Genomic DNA, 17,554 nt, shown 5'->3' with positions numbered 1-17,554 from the left:
CCTGGAGGGTATGTGCCAAATATCCCCCCATTTTGGAATTATGCACCTCCTCCTCCAAACCCCATATTGCCTTACTTTCCATGGTATTACATGTATCCTCCACCACCACCGGACTATTCACTAGCAATGAGTCCTAAGGGGATTCCAATGGCAATGATTCCATGCATAATTATGGTATCGTTGTTTATCTCTTGGTTCTAATTCTACACTTTGATCGATCGTACTTACATCCAAGTTGTAGCAGGAATAATGAGCATTGATGAAATGTGAAAGATTAAGAACTCATCATGATGAGTCCTAGTATTTTCTCCAAATATTGTGGTGAACATGTAGAGTTTCTTGATTAAACATTGTCAACTAATGCATATAAGAAAAACCCCTGTTCTATCTTCCAATTCTATCAATGTGTTAAGAGTATCTCAAGATAATTTCTTGAAGTTTCTGTTTTTATCATATAGCTTGTAAGATTAGTGATGATCTATGTATCATTAATGTTTTATTTGTTTACTAGGAGGCTTATTCTTGGTTCTAATTCAAGATTTTAAGCTTTAATTAAGGCTTTAGAGTCATTATCAAGCTAATGATAGTGATGTGTAATTAGTTTTGTAAGCTTTTGTCAAGAAGATTCTCTCGACACCATCTTTTTCCATCTCTCAACTAGTAGGTCAAAATAGTAGAGAATGGCCATTACATAGCATCCTCACTTAAGCCAAGGTCTAGTGGTCACCAAAAGATTCTTTGAATTTGTTATGGAAAGTTACAAAAAACAATTAGTCATCATCTTGACAATTCCTTCTTTGTTTTCTTGTATGGTGGTTACCATGTTGTTCTCCTTGTTACTAGTTTTTGTTCCTCTTTAAGGCATTGAATTTGCCTTTAGTAATGTCTTTTCTTAATTTCATGTTTGCCTATTGTACCAAAAGCAAAAGAAAAAAAAAAAGAAACACCAAGGTGTGTTCAATAATAGAGTTTTACTCCATTTTTCCAAGAAAGATAGAAAAAAGAAGATGTGAATAATTTTGTAGCTATAGAAGAAAATCACTCCTTTAGAGCATATCTATTATTTATATAATATGGGAGAGAAAGATTGAAATTTCTAAACTACAATATTAATATGGTGTGAGAAGACATTCAAGTAGCTATGTCTCAACAACAAGAAATGAATTTGGTTAGAAATGTCATTGTTTATATTAGAATGCTTTTGCATGTAAGTTTTAAGTGAGGTTTTAAGATATGAGTTATATTACTTTTTAATAATGCTTGTGCTATCTACCAATTCTAGCCTAGGTTTGGTTTTGATTCTTAGGATCCGTTTGGTAATGTGATAAGGGTTGTTTTTTAAAAATAAATTCACTTGAAAATACATCAAAATACTATATTTTTTTTATTTTAAAAAATTTATTTTTGATATTAGTACATTAAAACGATTCAAAAATATTAAAAAAATAATTTAAAAATAAAAACAAAATCTCAAAAATATAGTTGACCCAATACCAAATATTAACTTAGGCTAACATAATACATCAAGAAAGTCCTCGAAGTTAGTCATCTACCTATCCATTTATACTTATCATTAATTTGGTGCCTAAAATAAGCATTTGGGTCCCTAAAATATCATACATTTCTCAATTGAGTCCTTTCATCTCATTTATTTCGATATTTTTATTGTTATATGATCGGAGCTCGAGCTCGAGGTCATGAACATGTGAACATTTCTGAGAAGGTCGATGCACACCAAAAGCATCTGACTGCTTGCTTCTAACACAATTAACTAATGGAAGGCATCAATCACAGCATGCAAGACATTTGGCCTAATTTGTTTGTCGTTGTCTCTTGACTGTTCTTTTTATTTCCCTCGTTTGGAATCTTGTCAGAAGCAAACTTCGTAAGCATATGATTTTCTTTTAATGTTCTTTTTTGAAGGGTTGAGTGCTCCTCTCCTTCTCTCTTTTTTTCTACATGGAACCCTTACACAATTTTAAAAAAAAAAAATCTTTCCCTTTTAAGTCAGTTTATTTCATGGCAATTATATAGTTTATTCTCCCAAAAATCTTTAATTCCTTTTTATCATCCGCCTGGTATACTTTCACTTCCAAACTTGTCCTTTTCTAGATCCTATATATATATATTAGCTTCTTAAATAAAATTCAATGTAAGTTTAACTGTTTAACATTAAATTTTTTAAAATAATATAATTTATAATTTTTTTAGACCACGACCTCAAAAATTACAAGTTACAGTAAGTTACAGTATTGTGGTGAGTATTTTTTTAAAAAAATTATTTTTAATTAAAAATACTTTTTGTTACATTCAATACATCAAAAATATTAAAAAAAACATTAATTTAATATTTTTGATAAAATAAAAACAAAACAAATTGTCAAATACACGTAAAGAAACAAAAAGAAACGCATGCCTAAAGACAGTTCTTCAAAGACAGCAATAAAAAAACCAAGAGCAAATACGCGTAAAGAAACAAAAAGAAACGCATGCCTTAAGACAGTTCTTCAAAGACAGCAATTAATTTGTGATTTCACATCTTCAGGGAAATAAAAAATGTTCAGAGGTGGAATTTTATCCCTTCTTTCAGCCAATTTAATAATGAAAAAAAAAAAGAAATTATTAACAAGAGAATCTAAGAAAACCATAGTTTCCTGAAGTTTAAGATTTGGTGAACAAAGTTTTTATAGAACAAAAAAGAAAACACCTTTCCAAGCAGCATGTACACTGTAAACCGTGATGAAAAGGAGCCAAACAATAAATGTTTATTTATTATCCAATAATACAGTACATTAAAAGTTTCTCTAACATATAATGATGATTGGATTCTAATGTTCAAAATATATATACTGCACCTCCAATTCTAAATAAACTGTGTTGAAGTATTTCGTGACAACAATTCCTTGTTCGACCAAAGTCCTCCAGGGCAGGAGACTCTTCATTCTGTAGTTCGGTTGTTTCCTCCTAGGTTAAATAGACAAAAAGAAACTAGGAATGCCTCATTCAGATAACACACTGTAATCTAGTCCCTTAATTGTTTCTCGGCGCCACACTGCATTAGTGGGATCAAATCGGAGCTCCCATGTAGGCCAGTAGTGTAGATCTTGCTTTAATGTCAACACTCGCGGCTTCCCATTCAGGTGGACAGTCTTTACACGGACAAACTCTCCATGCCCTAACTCCTGTTAAATAGTAATAGCATTTGCGTGATTCTGTATGATTTAAAACGCACTGGAAAGCAATAAAATTTATGTTAAGCAGATATACCTTGGTAACATTAAGGAAGGCGTCTAAATCAGGCGTCGGTTTTCCATTGATTTCAACAATCCATTGAAGAGCATATAGACCATATCTGTGTACCGGGCTTCCATGACACCACCTAATAAAACCAAAGAATTAGCCAGTTCCGACTACTACAAAGGCTCACAGCCATTGGTCCAAGACAACAAAACAGCCTAGTTCAACATGCCTCCTCCTGGCAATTAATGTACTTGTGTAGCCTGTCGGCTTATATTGTGTCTCTTTTGCAAACCTGTTTCTTCGGTTCAATGATTGGAAAAGCCCCCCTTCTGATGATGAGATAAAGTATCAGTCGGGGGGGGGGGGGGGGGGGCTGTGCCTATTCAGGTAAGGGGTGGTTTAAGTGGTTAAGAACATTTAATGTTCTAAAGAATGCTGTTGCTGTTCTTGAGAAAGGATGAATTAGAGAAAACCAAAGTAAAATTGAGGTACAGCATCTATAACTCTCTTTTTTGCAGAAAATTTACAGTTCTAAACTCCACATTTCCATCTTTTCATGGTGATTCCCTTTTATGCAGCATCTACATGGGCCTACTCCAGCATCTGACATCTTATTTTTTTGCCAAGAAAACATTTGTGCCTTTAAAACACGACTCAAATTAGCTGAGTCTGTCAAGCCATATTACCAGTCTGGAACCCACATGCAGCCACGCCCAGTCAGGACCATCTCAATTTAAATTAAAAGATATATTAAACTGGCAATAACACGATGCCTCCTATCATGTCAATGTTACTGCCAATTTTTTCCCAATATCACCAAAACAAAGAAGAAAACAAAAAAAAACAAAAAATTGCAGCTGAAAGAGAATCCTTACCTTGCCACATACACACCATGACCTTCTTCTGGAAGAAACCCAAGGGCACGCACTGCTGGATGAGAATCCTGAACTATACACCCACACCAATTTATTACACGTGTTGTGCCATTCCCATCCCTGACATCTGTTCCCACAATAAGATCAATTTCACGTCCCTGACAAACCATAAAGGAGAAAATATCACATTAATACCAACAAAGGCAAGAAAAGCATTTACAATTGATCAGGATATATAACAATATGGAGAAAACACTGAACCACATGTGGATGGATATCCATTTGCTTGCCTGTCGAAAGATAGTCAGTTTGAGCTTTCCATCATTGTCACTACACTTGTCCAATGCTTGGCAAGCATTTTCTATGTCACAAAAGCAAGTAACTGGCTCTTTGTCCACCGCCAAAATCATGTCTCCTTGTTCTAATAGATTTTCAGCTTTTGATCCAGCCAAACAACCTTTGACACGTAAAACTTGTCTTCTAACTGGATCTTTCTTGACAAGAGCCTGTAAAATATGATCAGCAATATTGAATAACAACAATGACAACATTGCCCATGACCTACATCATATATCCAATAAATATGTATGTTCAAGTAACCTTCCAAAACATTCATCTAGCTCAAAAATCTCATTAAATAACCAAGCGGTAACTTATTCAAAGGACAGAAAACAGAAATATCAACAGGCACTAACAAGAAATGAAGAAAACAAAACAAGCTGATATGCATGATCTTTCACAAAACCTAGCAAAATGTAGAGCAAACTATAAAAGTAGGTAAACTTAATCAGACAACCAGTTATAAGGCCACCAAATGCCACATTGCTTGGGTTCTGTACATCACATTGTCTAATGAAAATAAGGCATCATTACTCTAAATTGATAATATCCCAGGGTAACATAATCATTTTAATGATTTCAGCAATTTCCTCCACGAATTCATGTTAAAGGAGGCTCAATACATGATAAGAATATCAAAAGATTTCAAAGCATTTCAAAGGGGACAAAAAGGAAGGCATTCACATTTCACAGAGAGGAAAGGAAATGCAGAGAAACAGCATAGACCAAAAAAAAACAGTGTCTAGATGATAACATACTTGGACCCAGTGATCGCTCAGAGCAAAACTTCGAGCTTTTGAAAGCAAAGTTGGATAAAGCTCAACCTCTAAAATCCTGACAAGTGGCATTGGCCTACTGACACCATTTATCAGAAGAGGTGGTCCCTTTGCACCATTTATGATTTTATCAAGAACTTGGCTTACAGCATAAACAGGGATGCCTCTAACAAACTGATGATCTTCTGACGTACTACAACCAAATTTCAACTGCAATCAAGAATGCAAGACAGGAGAAGAAAAAACATCAGAAAAACACTGCAATAAGGAATTGAATTTTTGAAATTAAGTTACTAGTTCAAGGATCATACCTGAGTTGAAAAGCTTCCCCATATGGCTTGAACCCTTCCTTGCTCATCAGTTAGCACACCCGAAAATGAACTCCCAAAATCTGGAACAGAGTATAAAATTGAGACATCCACTGCAAACTTATGCTACTTTTAGAACAAACTTCATCTACACCCTTACCAGTATCGAGTTCAATGACTTCCATGTTCGTTGCTCTATATCGTGGACAATCAGCTGAGCTAATATTCAAAGCAGCATAAGGATTGGTCACAATGGATTTCCTAGATGTCGCATGCAGACTCCTATTTAACCCCACAAGGTAGACAGAATCCCCGCGGCGTAATGCTGGCTCTGTCTCAAAATTCATTCATGCACACTGGTCATTAAAAATGATCAAGTTTTCATATAAACAAAAAATGGAATACCTAGGAAAAAAAAAAATTCCCACCACCTCAAAACTAACTAAATGAAGAAAATCCCCTTTTCTGAAAACAGTGAGAAAAACAGCATCCATTGCTAAAAAGGGAAGGAATAGGGAAAAGAAAACATTGTTCAGGCCGTATCATTTTCAAAGAAGCTCATGATAACAAAAGATGTCTGATAAAAATTTTGGCAGTGAAAATTATATCAAGTCTACAGAAATTCTCCCTGAATTTGAAAAAAAAAATAATGCATTCACAATACAGTGAAGGATAGTATTGAAGAAAAAATGCAGGAAGTCAACCTACCAGGAAGCAATTCAGCAGCACGAACCATTGAGGCACCAACAGCTCCTAGAGCCGAGGGGTCATAAGCAACAAGAGCATAATTGTGAACAGGATGGAGAAAAACCACCTGGAATGTAATGTACAAATTAATCCTAATAAAATAAACCATATATGGCTTTCCATACATTTAACTTCTTTAAAATTTACCTCCCCAGGGATTTCAATTGGAAAAGCAGCGAAGGATAGCATCACATCTGATGCAGATATTGCAACAGTGTTCCTATCCACTGCAACTAATCCCAAGTCTTGAGAATGATAAACAATCACACCAGTTCCAAAAAAATGTTGTGAATGAACACCATCAAGCATTATTGATTGTGGAACATGAACCTAAAAGTACAAACATCAGTTTGTTAAGATTGACTCTCGTAACAAAAGTAAAACAGAAAGAAAGTGAATGGCTAAGTTGACAATTTGACAGCATTGCCAATGAAAGACTGCCGGTTCTGAACAAAAAAGAAGCAACGATATAGAGGCAATTAAATTAAACGTGTATAAACAAGGGAAAACACAAAATGAAGATGGCTTGTGAACTTCAAGAGGCAAATCCAGAAAATAGAAGCTTAATTGTAGCATTGGCCATTGGCATGATCCTTTTAGGTTTCTATCAGAGAGGAAACAAATAATCTAGGTTTCACACTAGACATTTCAAGAGTGATCACTGATACCTATCACTTATGCAGGAAGAACTGTTACACATGTTGTTTCTACTGAAGTATGCTCAAAAGCATGGATGATCCTCCAACACATAGAAGACAGAGCAGAGAGGACATATGCAGTTATCATGCTACTGGTGCTAAAGAGAGAGAGAGAGAATAATGACAGCTCAAGGCAAAGATCAGACCTACTTAATCAACAGTTCAGCACTGTAGCTTACGAATAGAGGTGGCTTACAAAAAGTCTTCTGAGGAAATATTGAAGGTAACATCAGTATATTAAGGTAACTGACAAAATGACCAGTTCATTAAAGACAATTAGAACCTCAGGTTTTTTACCTCAAACATCACAAGCGTAGGCTCTATCACACTTTCTGCAAATGAAGCATTAGTTGTCACTGTCATTGCACCTTGATAGTCTCTTGATACTTCACTTTCCATGGTACTTGAATCGACTGACTTAACTTCTCCAGTTTCAGACAAGGAACAATCAGTAACAGCAATTCCGTTGGCAGACAAATCTGATACCCTCCGTTTCTTTGTTCCAACATCAGATTCTTCCCGAGAATGTGGTTCTTCAGAAGAATGGTCATCACTTGATTCCATACAAGTAACACCATCAGCCAACTCTAGGTTGTTACCTAGATTTACATGTTCCACATGAGTTCCCTCACCACTTGGGAGAACAGTTTGGCTCGTTACGCTTTGTCCCATATATTTAACAGCAGATGATAGCTGCAGGGAATCAGGCTGTATAGCAGGCTTTGCTGTCCATAAACCAGAGCTGTCATCACGAGTATATATCTGTGGAGGGGCATACCATTCATGGCGGTCGACTGTGACAAGGACAGACTGCAAGCATCATAGTAATCAAGAAAAGAAAAAAATACCTAATACAAATTATATTTGCAATGATGCAATGACTGAACAGCCAAAACTGATTTTATAGTCCTTGCATCCCAAATCATGTTTCCACCTTTCTATTTATTTTTTACCATTTCATACAATTTAAAGGAATTCTTTTACTTTCCAATTTACTCACATGGAATGCAAGTATGAAAGGATAACTTTGCAATTGATTTCAAAGTAAAGAAAGGATAATGGTGGAAATCAATAATGTTTCCAAAACATATGAAATAGTCAAGTTGATATTCTTCAAGATATTAGAAGTCTAAAAACTAGACGATTGTTTGGAACAGAGAGAGTTTAAAATAATAACAGTCCTTGATCAAAATTCCACAAAATCCAGAGCATTGACTCTTAAATTTACTGACCACCATAGATTCAGCTCTAACATTATATGATCAGATAATGTTGATTCATCCAAGAAAAAAGGAAATCAGTTTACATTTCATTATTTTCCAAACTATTAAGGTCATGTGCATATGTTCACTTTGAAAAGGACAGCAATGTTTAACCATCATATACCTTCCTTCGATGACGATCTGTGTAACTTATATATTCTAAGGGCACTCGAGCACCTCTAGATAGCTTCGACAGAACTGAGATTAGCTCATCAAGTTGAGATATCTCCTCACCCGCAAACTTCTTAATGATAGCATGGCGAGGAACTCCAGCTCTAAATAGCATGTATCTGCAATGAGTAACACAATAACATCGTTGAGTAAAATGAACCAAAAGTTGAAGCCCAACTAATTGAAGGGAAAAGAATTAAAGAAAATAAAACCTTTAAAAATTCAAATCTCAGTATCAAAAATAAAGAGAATGATGCGTAGAGTAAATCATTCAAGATTCTAGGCTAGGAAACACAAGCCCCATAAAGTCACTATAAATCATAATAGACTTTTTCTCTCCGGTAAATCATTCATCAGGCTAGAAAATGCTTCTCTCAGCGTATCAAATCATCATAAAAATCTTTCTTCTCTCCTTAAATATCAAATAAATGCAGTAGAAACATATTAAAATGTCAAGCAAACCAATCAACAACATAAATTCTATGAACCAAAAAAAGAATTGACTTACCCAGGTTCTGAAACGTACACCAAGCCACAATGGAAACGGAAATTTCTTGCCTGTTTCATAAAAAAATTTAAGGTATTAAGATGATGACATGATGAGCTAGAATGAGCACGGTGATCCAAACGAGGACATTTCCATAAAAGGAAACAAATCTGATCACTCAATCCAGTTAAGTATGATGGAAGAATGTCAAATCAACCAAGTTGAAGGCAACAAAATAGTTAGAATAAAGGCATGCACTCAGAAAATCCAACATGGTTAGGACGGTATGATTTTAAAAAAGCAGCAACAAAGTTTTGATGGAAATACTCTGCACAACATAGATGAGAGCTCTCAAAGAACATCACAGGTCTAGAGTATATGCCAGGAAGCCAATCATGCTTAGCCCGGCACTACCCCAGGTAAAGAGTATCCAGAGAACCTGAGGTAATATACGGTTACAAATTTTCAGCTATTTTAAGAAGGTTTAAAGTCCAGCCTACCTGTTGGTAAGATAGGGGATGAATCACTGCACCACTGACTTCTAGGAAGTAGTCAGGGGTTATTGAATGTAAATCCTGAACCTGAAGCAAAAAGGGAAACTAAATTAACTTATTGCAATGATGAAAATACAAATAAGCTTAAGAGAAAAGGGCAATACCAAGAATTCAAGCAAAGGCCTACTACTACAAAAATATTCATTCTCAAACAAGCACATAAAAACAAGATTTTTTCCTCCAACTTTTCTCAGAAACAGGACGACAAACATCTATAAAATCAAAACCAACTTACAAAGATGCATGTTGACACTCGAATGCCAACGATGGACTCCAAGAGAAAATTGACATTAAACGTCATTTAGAATTCCAATCCTTTGCCCCAATCTCGAATTTCAATTTTTTTAATGTCAATATAAAATTCTGCTTTAATTTTTGGGGATGTTTGCATTGATTTTACGTGCTCTGGCACCAATAATGGGTGCATGTAATAAAAGAGAGGAAAACATGGAGATTCTATATATTTCATGAGTGAAACAAGCAACATTATGTGTCCTATACAATTTACCATGTAACAAGCCACTCCATGTAATGAAACATTACTTTATGCCAGTAGTTCCATAATTTGATCCGGCATTCAAGCACCTCTCATGCTATCTAGTAGCTCTCATGTGCGCTTCTTGCTGCTAGTGGCTATTAGCCTTATAAGAGCGTATCAAAACTGATATACCAGCAATAGCCACTTCTCCAAGTTTAAGGACACTAGATAGCTGATCTGTCTAAAAAATTCCAGCATTCCACTCTGAAACCAAGTGGATTTTTTTCTTTGGAATCCAATGAGTTACAGTCCATTGAGACCCCCTTAAAACTTTTGTTCCTCTAACAAAAGAAAAGGCGCCGTAAAACTTGTAAGCGTAGAGAAGCTATAGCTACAGGGTAAAAGTAGTCTCACCATTAAGTTCACAGTCAATGACGTGCCACCCCTCTCAATCTGCAACACAATTTTCTGGTCAACGCTGTCATCGAGCAAATTCTCCAGTTTCAGAAATTGTGTGACCACCTACAGCACATGGAAATATAGTATAAGAGTACATGAGAGAGAGGGAGGACATTGATTGTGGTTCAGGAGATATAACATTAGAATACCAAATAATGTCCAGCAATTAGAATACAACCAGTGCCGTATAGAAATTAAAGCACCAAAATAATATGACTAAACTCATAACTCACTTCTCCATTCACACGAAAAAGGATATCCCCTGGCTCCAAATGTGTATAAGCTGGGCCACCAGGCACCTGAAACATGTTAGAGATCATTATATATGCTTCATTCTAAATCCTTCGCTTCAACAGTTGAGAATATAAAGAATCTGTGCTCACCACGGAGTCGACGACAAGCATTCCAGTTTCTTCAAGTGGTGATGCATGCCGCACAATCTAAAGGAGTCAAAAGTGTTGTAAGCCACTAGGAACCACTATTCTTTCAAAGAGTTACCCATTAGAACAGAAAAGTGCAAGCAACAAGAAGAACTAGTACCTGCTCGGTTTCACTTTGAAGACCCAGCCGGCGTGTCTCATCAAATCCTTTATGAACAAATGTCATCTATATCAAAAATATCTGATGCTAAATCATTCAACAGCAATTCATCCAGCATTGTAAGAAAAAGACACATAAGTGGAACCATCATTTTCTCATAATGAGATGTTCATCTCATTGTGCACAACAAGGTTCAGTCGCAAAATCAGGGGTACAGAAAAATACTTCAGACTGTAAGAGCATAATGGGAAATAACTACTAGGAGAGCTGTGCATCTATTCCAGTATCTTTATACACTACACTGACATGAGCTCAAATGGACCATACACAAGTTTTATAACAAGCTTTAAACATTCTGTAAACTATACCTGCCTAAGCATTTTGTTAGTTAGATCTCATCATTTCATATATCATCAGAAGCATTTCCGATAGCAGATATTTCTATCTTTCCACAGCCATTTTACATGAAGACAAAAGCCCAGAACAATCACTATCCAGAAGGAATCTTAAGCCTTTTGTAGTTATTGTTGTTTCGTGCTCTTAATTCCTATCCTGGCATTTATAAAGTGATCTGCTTTTATTTCAAAATCCAGGTTTCTGTGCTAATGTGGCTAAATGGTAACAAGGCAAGCCCAAAAAACATAGTGTGCGTAAGGATGCAAATATTGCTCAAGCGCTCACAATGAAAATGTTAGCAAAAATCAGAGGTGCGTGTGGAACAATGTCCAACCCAAGAAAAGATTCATAGTTCATATCAGAGAAAAGTCATTCCACTTAAAGGAAGAAGCGCTGACTGGAAACAGGTGAGCAAAGGGAAAGGTTGGAAATGAACCTTTCAGATTATTTGACAAGCCATTTTAAAAGAGGGGAAAAATCCTCAACCCCCCTAAATAGTTAAAAATCTTAATGAAAAAAGGTACAGAATTTGGTTGATAATTTTTTTTGCCTGTTTTTTCAATATCACTCTTATTGTTCCACAACAACCTCTAAGGAACAAATGTCCAATCTTCTTTCTATCACAATCAAGAATATCCAAGTCAATCTAAATGTGAGTCAAACTCCATGAGGATAACAATCAACAACAAACCTGAAGCGTACCACGAGGTATAGAAACTGCCTCCCACTTATTGGAATACGAGTTTCTTCCTTTTTGGAGAAATTCCAGTGCCCTAACAACCTGAAAGATTTAGCATATTGGGTGTTCAACTAAGATTAAGCTTTCAAAGAAACAAGCAAAAGCAACTATAGAAATAGACACAATCTGGATTCGTTTCAAATGTTACATGCTTTCATAGACATCTGCTTATGCTCCACATTTACAAAAAGGTCAAGGAATGGAGAGGAAGACAGAGAACACATGTACAACTATGTCATAAATTAAAATCCAATTCAATTTTCAACAAGATATGCAAACATTATAACTTGCTTTATACATTTTCTTTAAGTAATTCAGTTAAAAGATTTCGCAACCTAATAAAGCTCAAGCTCTTATTTATTTTACCTAAACCTGTCACTTATTTTAGATAAGTTGTCAACCCAAAACACATAACTAGACTTCAAATTTAGGTGATGTTAAGAGTATGGCATAAAAGTCGAGAAATAAGCCAAAGCATAATGAAGAAAAGCACCCACTCGTTCTAATGGTAAGAAAAAAGCTGAAGCACTTGAAGACTTGCTCCCAGCATTCAAAGCAACTGCTCTGCCTTGCCAATCGATTACTGGAGAACCACTTGAACCACCCTTAGTTCCAGATGCAGCCTAAAAGTAAAGCAAATCATAAATGGGAAAACAGTAATGATAGTCAAGATGCAAGAAATGAGATTAATATATCATTAACTTATAAAGTTTAATGCATGCTCTGGTTAATAGAAAATGGGGGCATGGTTCTTCATCACAAATCACACAACAAACTTAGCCAAGATTATCACATGCCATTCGAAACCTTATGATGTCATGACCTCTTATAAAGCAAATTACATGCCAAAAGTAATTGACACTCTAAAAAAAGCATAACAGTTAAACAATCATATAAAGAAGATGAAGCCACATGGATATTTCTAATATTCTTGACCCATGGAAATTATAAAAATTTCAGTAAAACAAACTACTCAAGATAATTTTGTCACCACTATTAAAAAAAATGCATAGCCAAACTGTAAGCCATTGTATTGCTCATATGAAACTATGAAAGATCATCATCACAAAACTCAACCATTTCCAAAATTAAATGATATTGAACAGAATTGTTAAACTTTTTTCTAGTTCAATAATCTGCTATAGTTCATGCATATACAGTTCTCCTTCCCATCCAATCTTGCTGATTCTTGTCTGACCAATCAGACAAGATCTTAAAAATATTCTAGCACGCAGTCCCATGGTTTCCCAACAGATATTCCATCACAGTTGTAAAAAAAATCCAAAGCATAGCCGAGGTAAAATTAGACAGACAGCATGACAACATCTAGACTATTTGGGAGTCAACAGCTTCAAGTAGTCATAGAAGGGAAATTTAATGAACTCAAAAATCACTTCAACAAGCACAAATTATTTGAAGATCTTATCTCATAATTTAGTAGCATCCAAAATTAAAACACTTACTTGCATGTAGAATGTATTGAAGTCATTGTACCCATCCCTGCACCAAATATCAGTAATCGTTAGCAACGTTCGGACAAGAAATCAACAAACTTTGACTCGTTAAGGTACAGAAACATTCTTTCACCATTATCAGATGACCTCAATTAACTACAATTTGAGGGCCTCTTATTTTTCTCTCTGCTCTGAATTGCACAACACTTTATATTGAAAAGGGTAGAAGACCCATTTAACTTGACATAAAATGCATGTATCATAATATATAATGCTTAAACACCAGTTCCTTGTCTATCCCTTTTTCAAACTAAACTGACCCTTAAAAGGTTTTTTCAAGTTAAAAATTAACATTATTTTGATGCATTTTTAAGCGAAAAGCATTTGAAAAGCAACCGCTACCACACTCTCATACACCCCCTATGATGAAGCAGAAACATCATGTGGCCAACCCACCAGTAACCACTTCAAGAGTTAAAAATCAAGGAGAACAAGAGACACCCACTATGCCCAAATATGTATCATAATACAACTGTTTTGGTGCCCGACCTCAAAGATTATTTTGGAAACAAAATTCCAATACACGAAGAGAAAGAAGTAGCATTTTGGTGTCTGAGGGAGGTTGTGGTGATCATTGATGAATATAACACGAAGAAAACATCATTTTATTAACTATATCAAATAGCATTTTGCTGTACAAGTATGGCATCTGAAAGACAAATTAGGAATATTAACATACTTTTTATAGTGAGGTGCATCTCTATCCAAGCGAGCAAGAGTCCCCGCCAAAATGGAAACCTACAATGTCATCTTCAAATCAGTAAGCGAACATTGACCACAGAAGGAAATCCAACAAAAACCCATCAGAATTCAGTGAAACCAAAGATAATATGGCCTCCACAACAGAAATCAGACATGATGAAGAGAAACAAGTCATCAACACTAATATATGTAAGAGGTCGACTGCAAAAAAACATTTTTTCCTTCCCTCTCTATAATTTCAATGATTTCTCAGTTCTCCTCTATGTATTTTCTTGTTTTTATCAATAAATCTAAGCATATACTTTTATATCTCAAAATTCAAATTCTAACTTCCAATCCAAGAAAACCAAAAATTCAGAATAAAAGTCACATCAAAATTCCCTAAATTCGAATTGAGTCAACCAAAACATACTGATTAAACAAAAAAAAGTACGAATCCTAGTCCATTCTTCCATTGCAAATGCAACAAAACACCAAACAAGTAAAAATAAATAACAAACATACAACCAATTACCTTCTCGCCACTATCATTACCAACAACCCTTATTTCCAACCCAACACAAGCAGCCTCGGGAGCAAGAGGAATCTCTTCATAATTCAAAAACTGAATTGCCCCAGGATCATACCTAAAGAAGCCAAAATCATGAACCTATACACACAAACTCGCATCAAAATCACAATCTTTATCATAAATCCAAATAAAAGATAACGTCTTTAAAACAGCAAAAAAACACAATTAACCATAAAAAAATCCAACGTTCAAAACAAAAAACAACATGTTCATCAGTATTTTCACTTACAGGATCTCTATATATCGGATACACAGGAATCTCCTCACGGTTCAGAAACATTGCCTCTGCCACCACAGGCCCTGAAAAAGAAATCCAAAATTCAAAAACCAAAATCAAGTCAAGCCCTAAGAAAAAATGAAAACAAGAGACAAGAAAATACCATACCAGCCTTGACGACATGTCGGTTAGTGAGGATAATCCCACGGCGTTTATCAACAACAAAGCCAGTAGCATAACTAGCACCAGCAGATTCGGTGTCAAAAGCACGACAAGCAGTGGTACGGAGGACGACAACGGCAGGGACCACTTTGTTAAGGGCTTTCCTCCAGTCCTCCGCCGTGGCTACGCTTTCTTTGAAAGGTGGGTCGATTTCCATGCAGAGTTCTTCTTTCATGGTTGATTCAAGACTCGCCATTTCTGTTTCTGATCCTAGCCTTTCTAGTGGGTCTCCCATTGCGTTCTTTTTTTTAGGGTTTGGAGAGTGAAATGATGAGAGTGATTTTTTTAGAGAGAGATGGGGAGATAGGAAAATGGTTTTTTTGGTAGGAAAGAACGGGAAACACCATTTTAACTTGTTTGCACCTGTGTTCGTACTTGATTATTCTTTTTCTTTTTAAAAATCAAGTGAAGTTTTATTTTTTAAAAAATAAAAAATAGAAAGGGACATATTTTTTTATCTTTATGTGACAATAATAAAAAATATATATATATATCAAAGAGTTGGCTTGCTACTTTTTTTTATTCGGGGCTCTGCCTTCTTCTTTTTAATCATGCCTTACTTTTATCATAGTTGTTATAGTTATTAAACTTGAGTGGATAATTACCTAATTCAAAGTTTAGGTCACGAAACGGATCTTTGAATTTTATTTTATTTTAAGAGAAGAAAACTTTGAAAACGATCTTGTTTCACTTTAAATAAAATAAAAAACTTAAAACTACATCATTTTTTTTAAGAAAGAATTGGGTTATTTAGCTGATGTAGCTTGAGTTATGCCCCAAATTATTAAATATGTTAGGAACGCTATTCAAATTATATTTTTTAAAAATTTAAAATTTTTTTATTTAAAATTAAATTTTTTATGTTTTTGTATTGTTTTGATGTGGCGATATTAAAAATAATTTTTTAAAAAAAATATTATTTTAATATATTTTTAAGTAAAAAATACTTTAAATCGCAATCGTTATAATATTTTTAAATATAATTTAAATCAATTGATAAAAAAAAATATAGAAGTATCAAAAAACTCTTCAAATTTAAATATATAACTAAAAAAATATTTATCATTTAAAAGAGGTTCTCAAAATAAAATGAAAGAGAAAAGGGCTATTAATATAAGTATAAATTAAAAAAAAATAGAGAAAAATCTTGAATTAAAAAAATAGAAAAAAAAAGTAAATTATCTTTGAAAAAATCATGGCTTAGCCCATTTTGTCAGGCCGTGCAATTGGACCCTTAATTGTTTTTTAAAAAAAAAGGACGATCTATCGTTTGATTGTTCAGATTATTGTGGTGGTTGGAAAATCAAGACTTAAGTTTTTTTACCCAAAAACCTATTTTTTTTAACTCATTTTGACCTAAAACATCATAGAAACCGTGATAAATCTATATATGATCTAAGAAAATCTAAAAACCACCCCAAAAATTAAAACCAACCCAGATTCAAAATTCAACTCGAGCTCAAATCTATTTTTTTAACGACCTTTAAAGGTAAAAAAAAAAAAAACATCTAATATGAACTCTTCTTATCAAATAGAACCATTTGATACAATTATCATTCGTTATACCAATATGTCTGTAGAGTTTTAAAGGTAACTCTTTATTCAAATTATTTGAATAATTTGGCAGGAGATGTTATGTATAATTATTAGATTAATTAATTCTAAAAATTTAATTAATTATCTCAAATTAATGAATTTAAAAAATAATAATAAAATGCATTTATGTTACACAATGTCAAATGCCATCATAGCCATCTATTTTTTAATAAAACCAAACGGCAGTTACACGACTATCATTTTGAAGCAGTTATTTAAAAAAAAAATGAGAACAAAAAATTTATGATACAATCAATATAGTTAAAAGTTAATGTTTTTGTCTTTAGAAATGCAAATCTGACAAACATTTTTAGAATCCCTCTTTTAAATAATACATGGTGCAGTCACTGATATAAACAAAGAACTAACACGTATTTATATGTATCAGGAAAACAAATATTTGTACAGTAATAGATATATTGTATAAAATATAACAAAAGACACATCTTAAAACCGTGCTCTAATACCATTGTAGATTTAAGGAAACTTATTGGTGATTTGAGAATTCGTTTTCTTATCCCTTGATTAATTGCTTTATTGCCACTTCGATTACTAGAACCAAAAAGATATTTCACAGTACGAACGTCTTTGTAAATCTTATCAAGTTAATTCAGGGAGTTAAAGTTGGAAAAAGAGAAAGAGAGAACTATTTTATTTTAAAGT

General features: G+C 34.2%; 1 protein-coding gene across 1 annotated transcript; it reads right to left on the bottom strand.

Annotated features, from left to right (window-relative positions):
• Positions 1-2,740: 2,740 nt before the first annotated feature.
• LOC18106652 (protease Do-like 7) lies at positions 2,741-15,635 on the bottom strand. The gene is made up of 24 exons (XM_024588996.2): positions 15,242-15,635; positions 15,086-15,156; positions 14,800-14,934; positions 14,263-14,321; positions 13,533-13,569; positions 12,567-12,692; positions 12,022-12,111; positions 10,935-11,000; positions 10,778-10,834; positions 10,628-10,693; positions 10,350-10,457; positions 9,404-9,484; positions 8,925-8,974; positions 8,370-8,535; positions 7,281-7,793; positions 6,433-6,615; positions 6,247-6,352; positions 5,699-5,869; positions 5,542-5,621; positions 5,213-5,440; positions 4,406-4,621; positions 4,116-4,273; positions 3,268-3,379; positions 2,741-3,182 (listed from the first exon to the last, which is right to left on the bottom strand). Exons 1-24 carry the CDS (start codon positions 15,528-15,530, stop codon positions 3,000-3,002), a joined length of 3,351 nt encoding a protein of 1,116 aa, XP_024444764.1. The 5' UTR covers positions 15,531-15,635; the 3' UTR covers positions 2,741-2,999.
• Positions 15,636-17,554: the final 1,919 nt, after the last annotated feature.

Source organism: Populus trichocarpa, chromosome 17 (assembly GCF_000002775.5).
Source record: "Populus trichocarpa isolate Nisqually-1 chromosome 17, P.trichocarpa_v4.1, whole genome shotgun sequence".
Lineage (NCBI taxonomy): Eukaryota > Viridiplantae > Streptophyta > Magnoliopsida > Malpighiales > Salicaceae > Populus > Populus trichocarpa.
The sequence above is the reverse complement of the archived record's forward strand: the minus strand, read 5'-3'. Positions and strand labels throughout refer to the sequence as shown.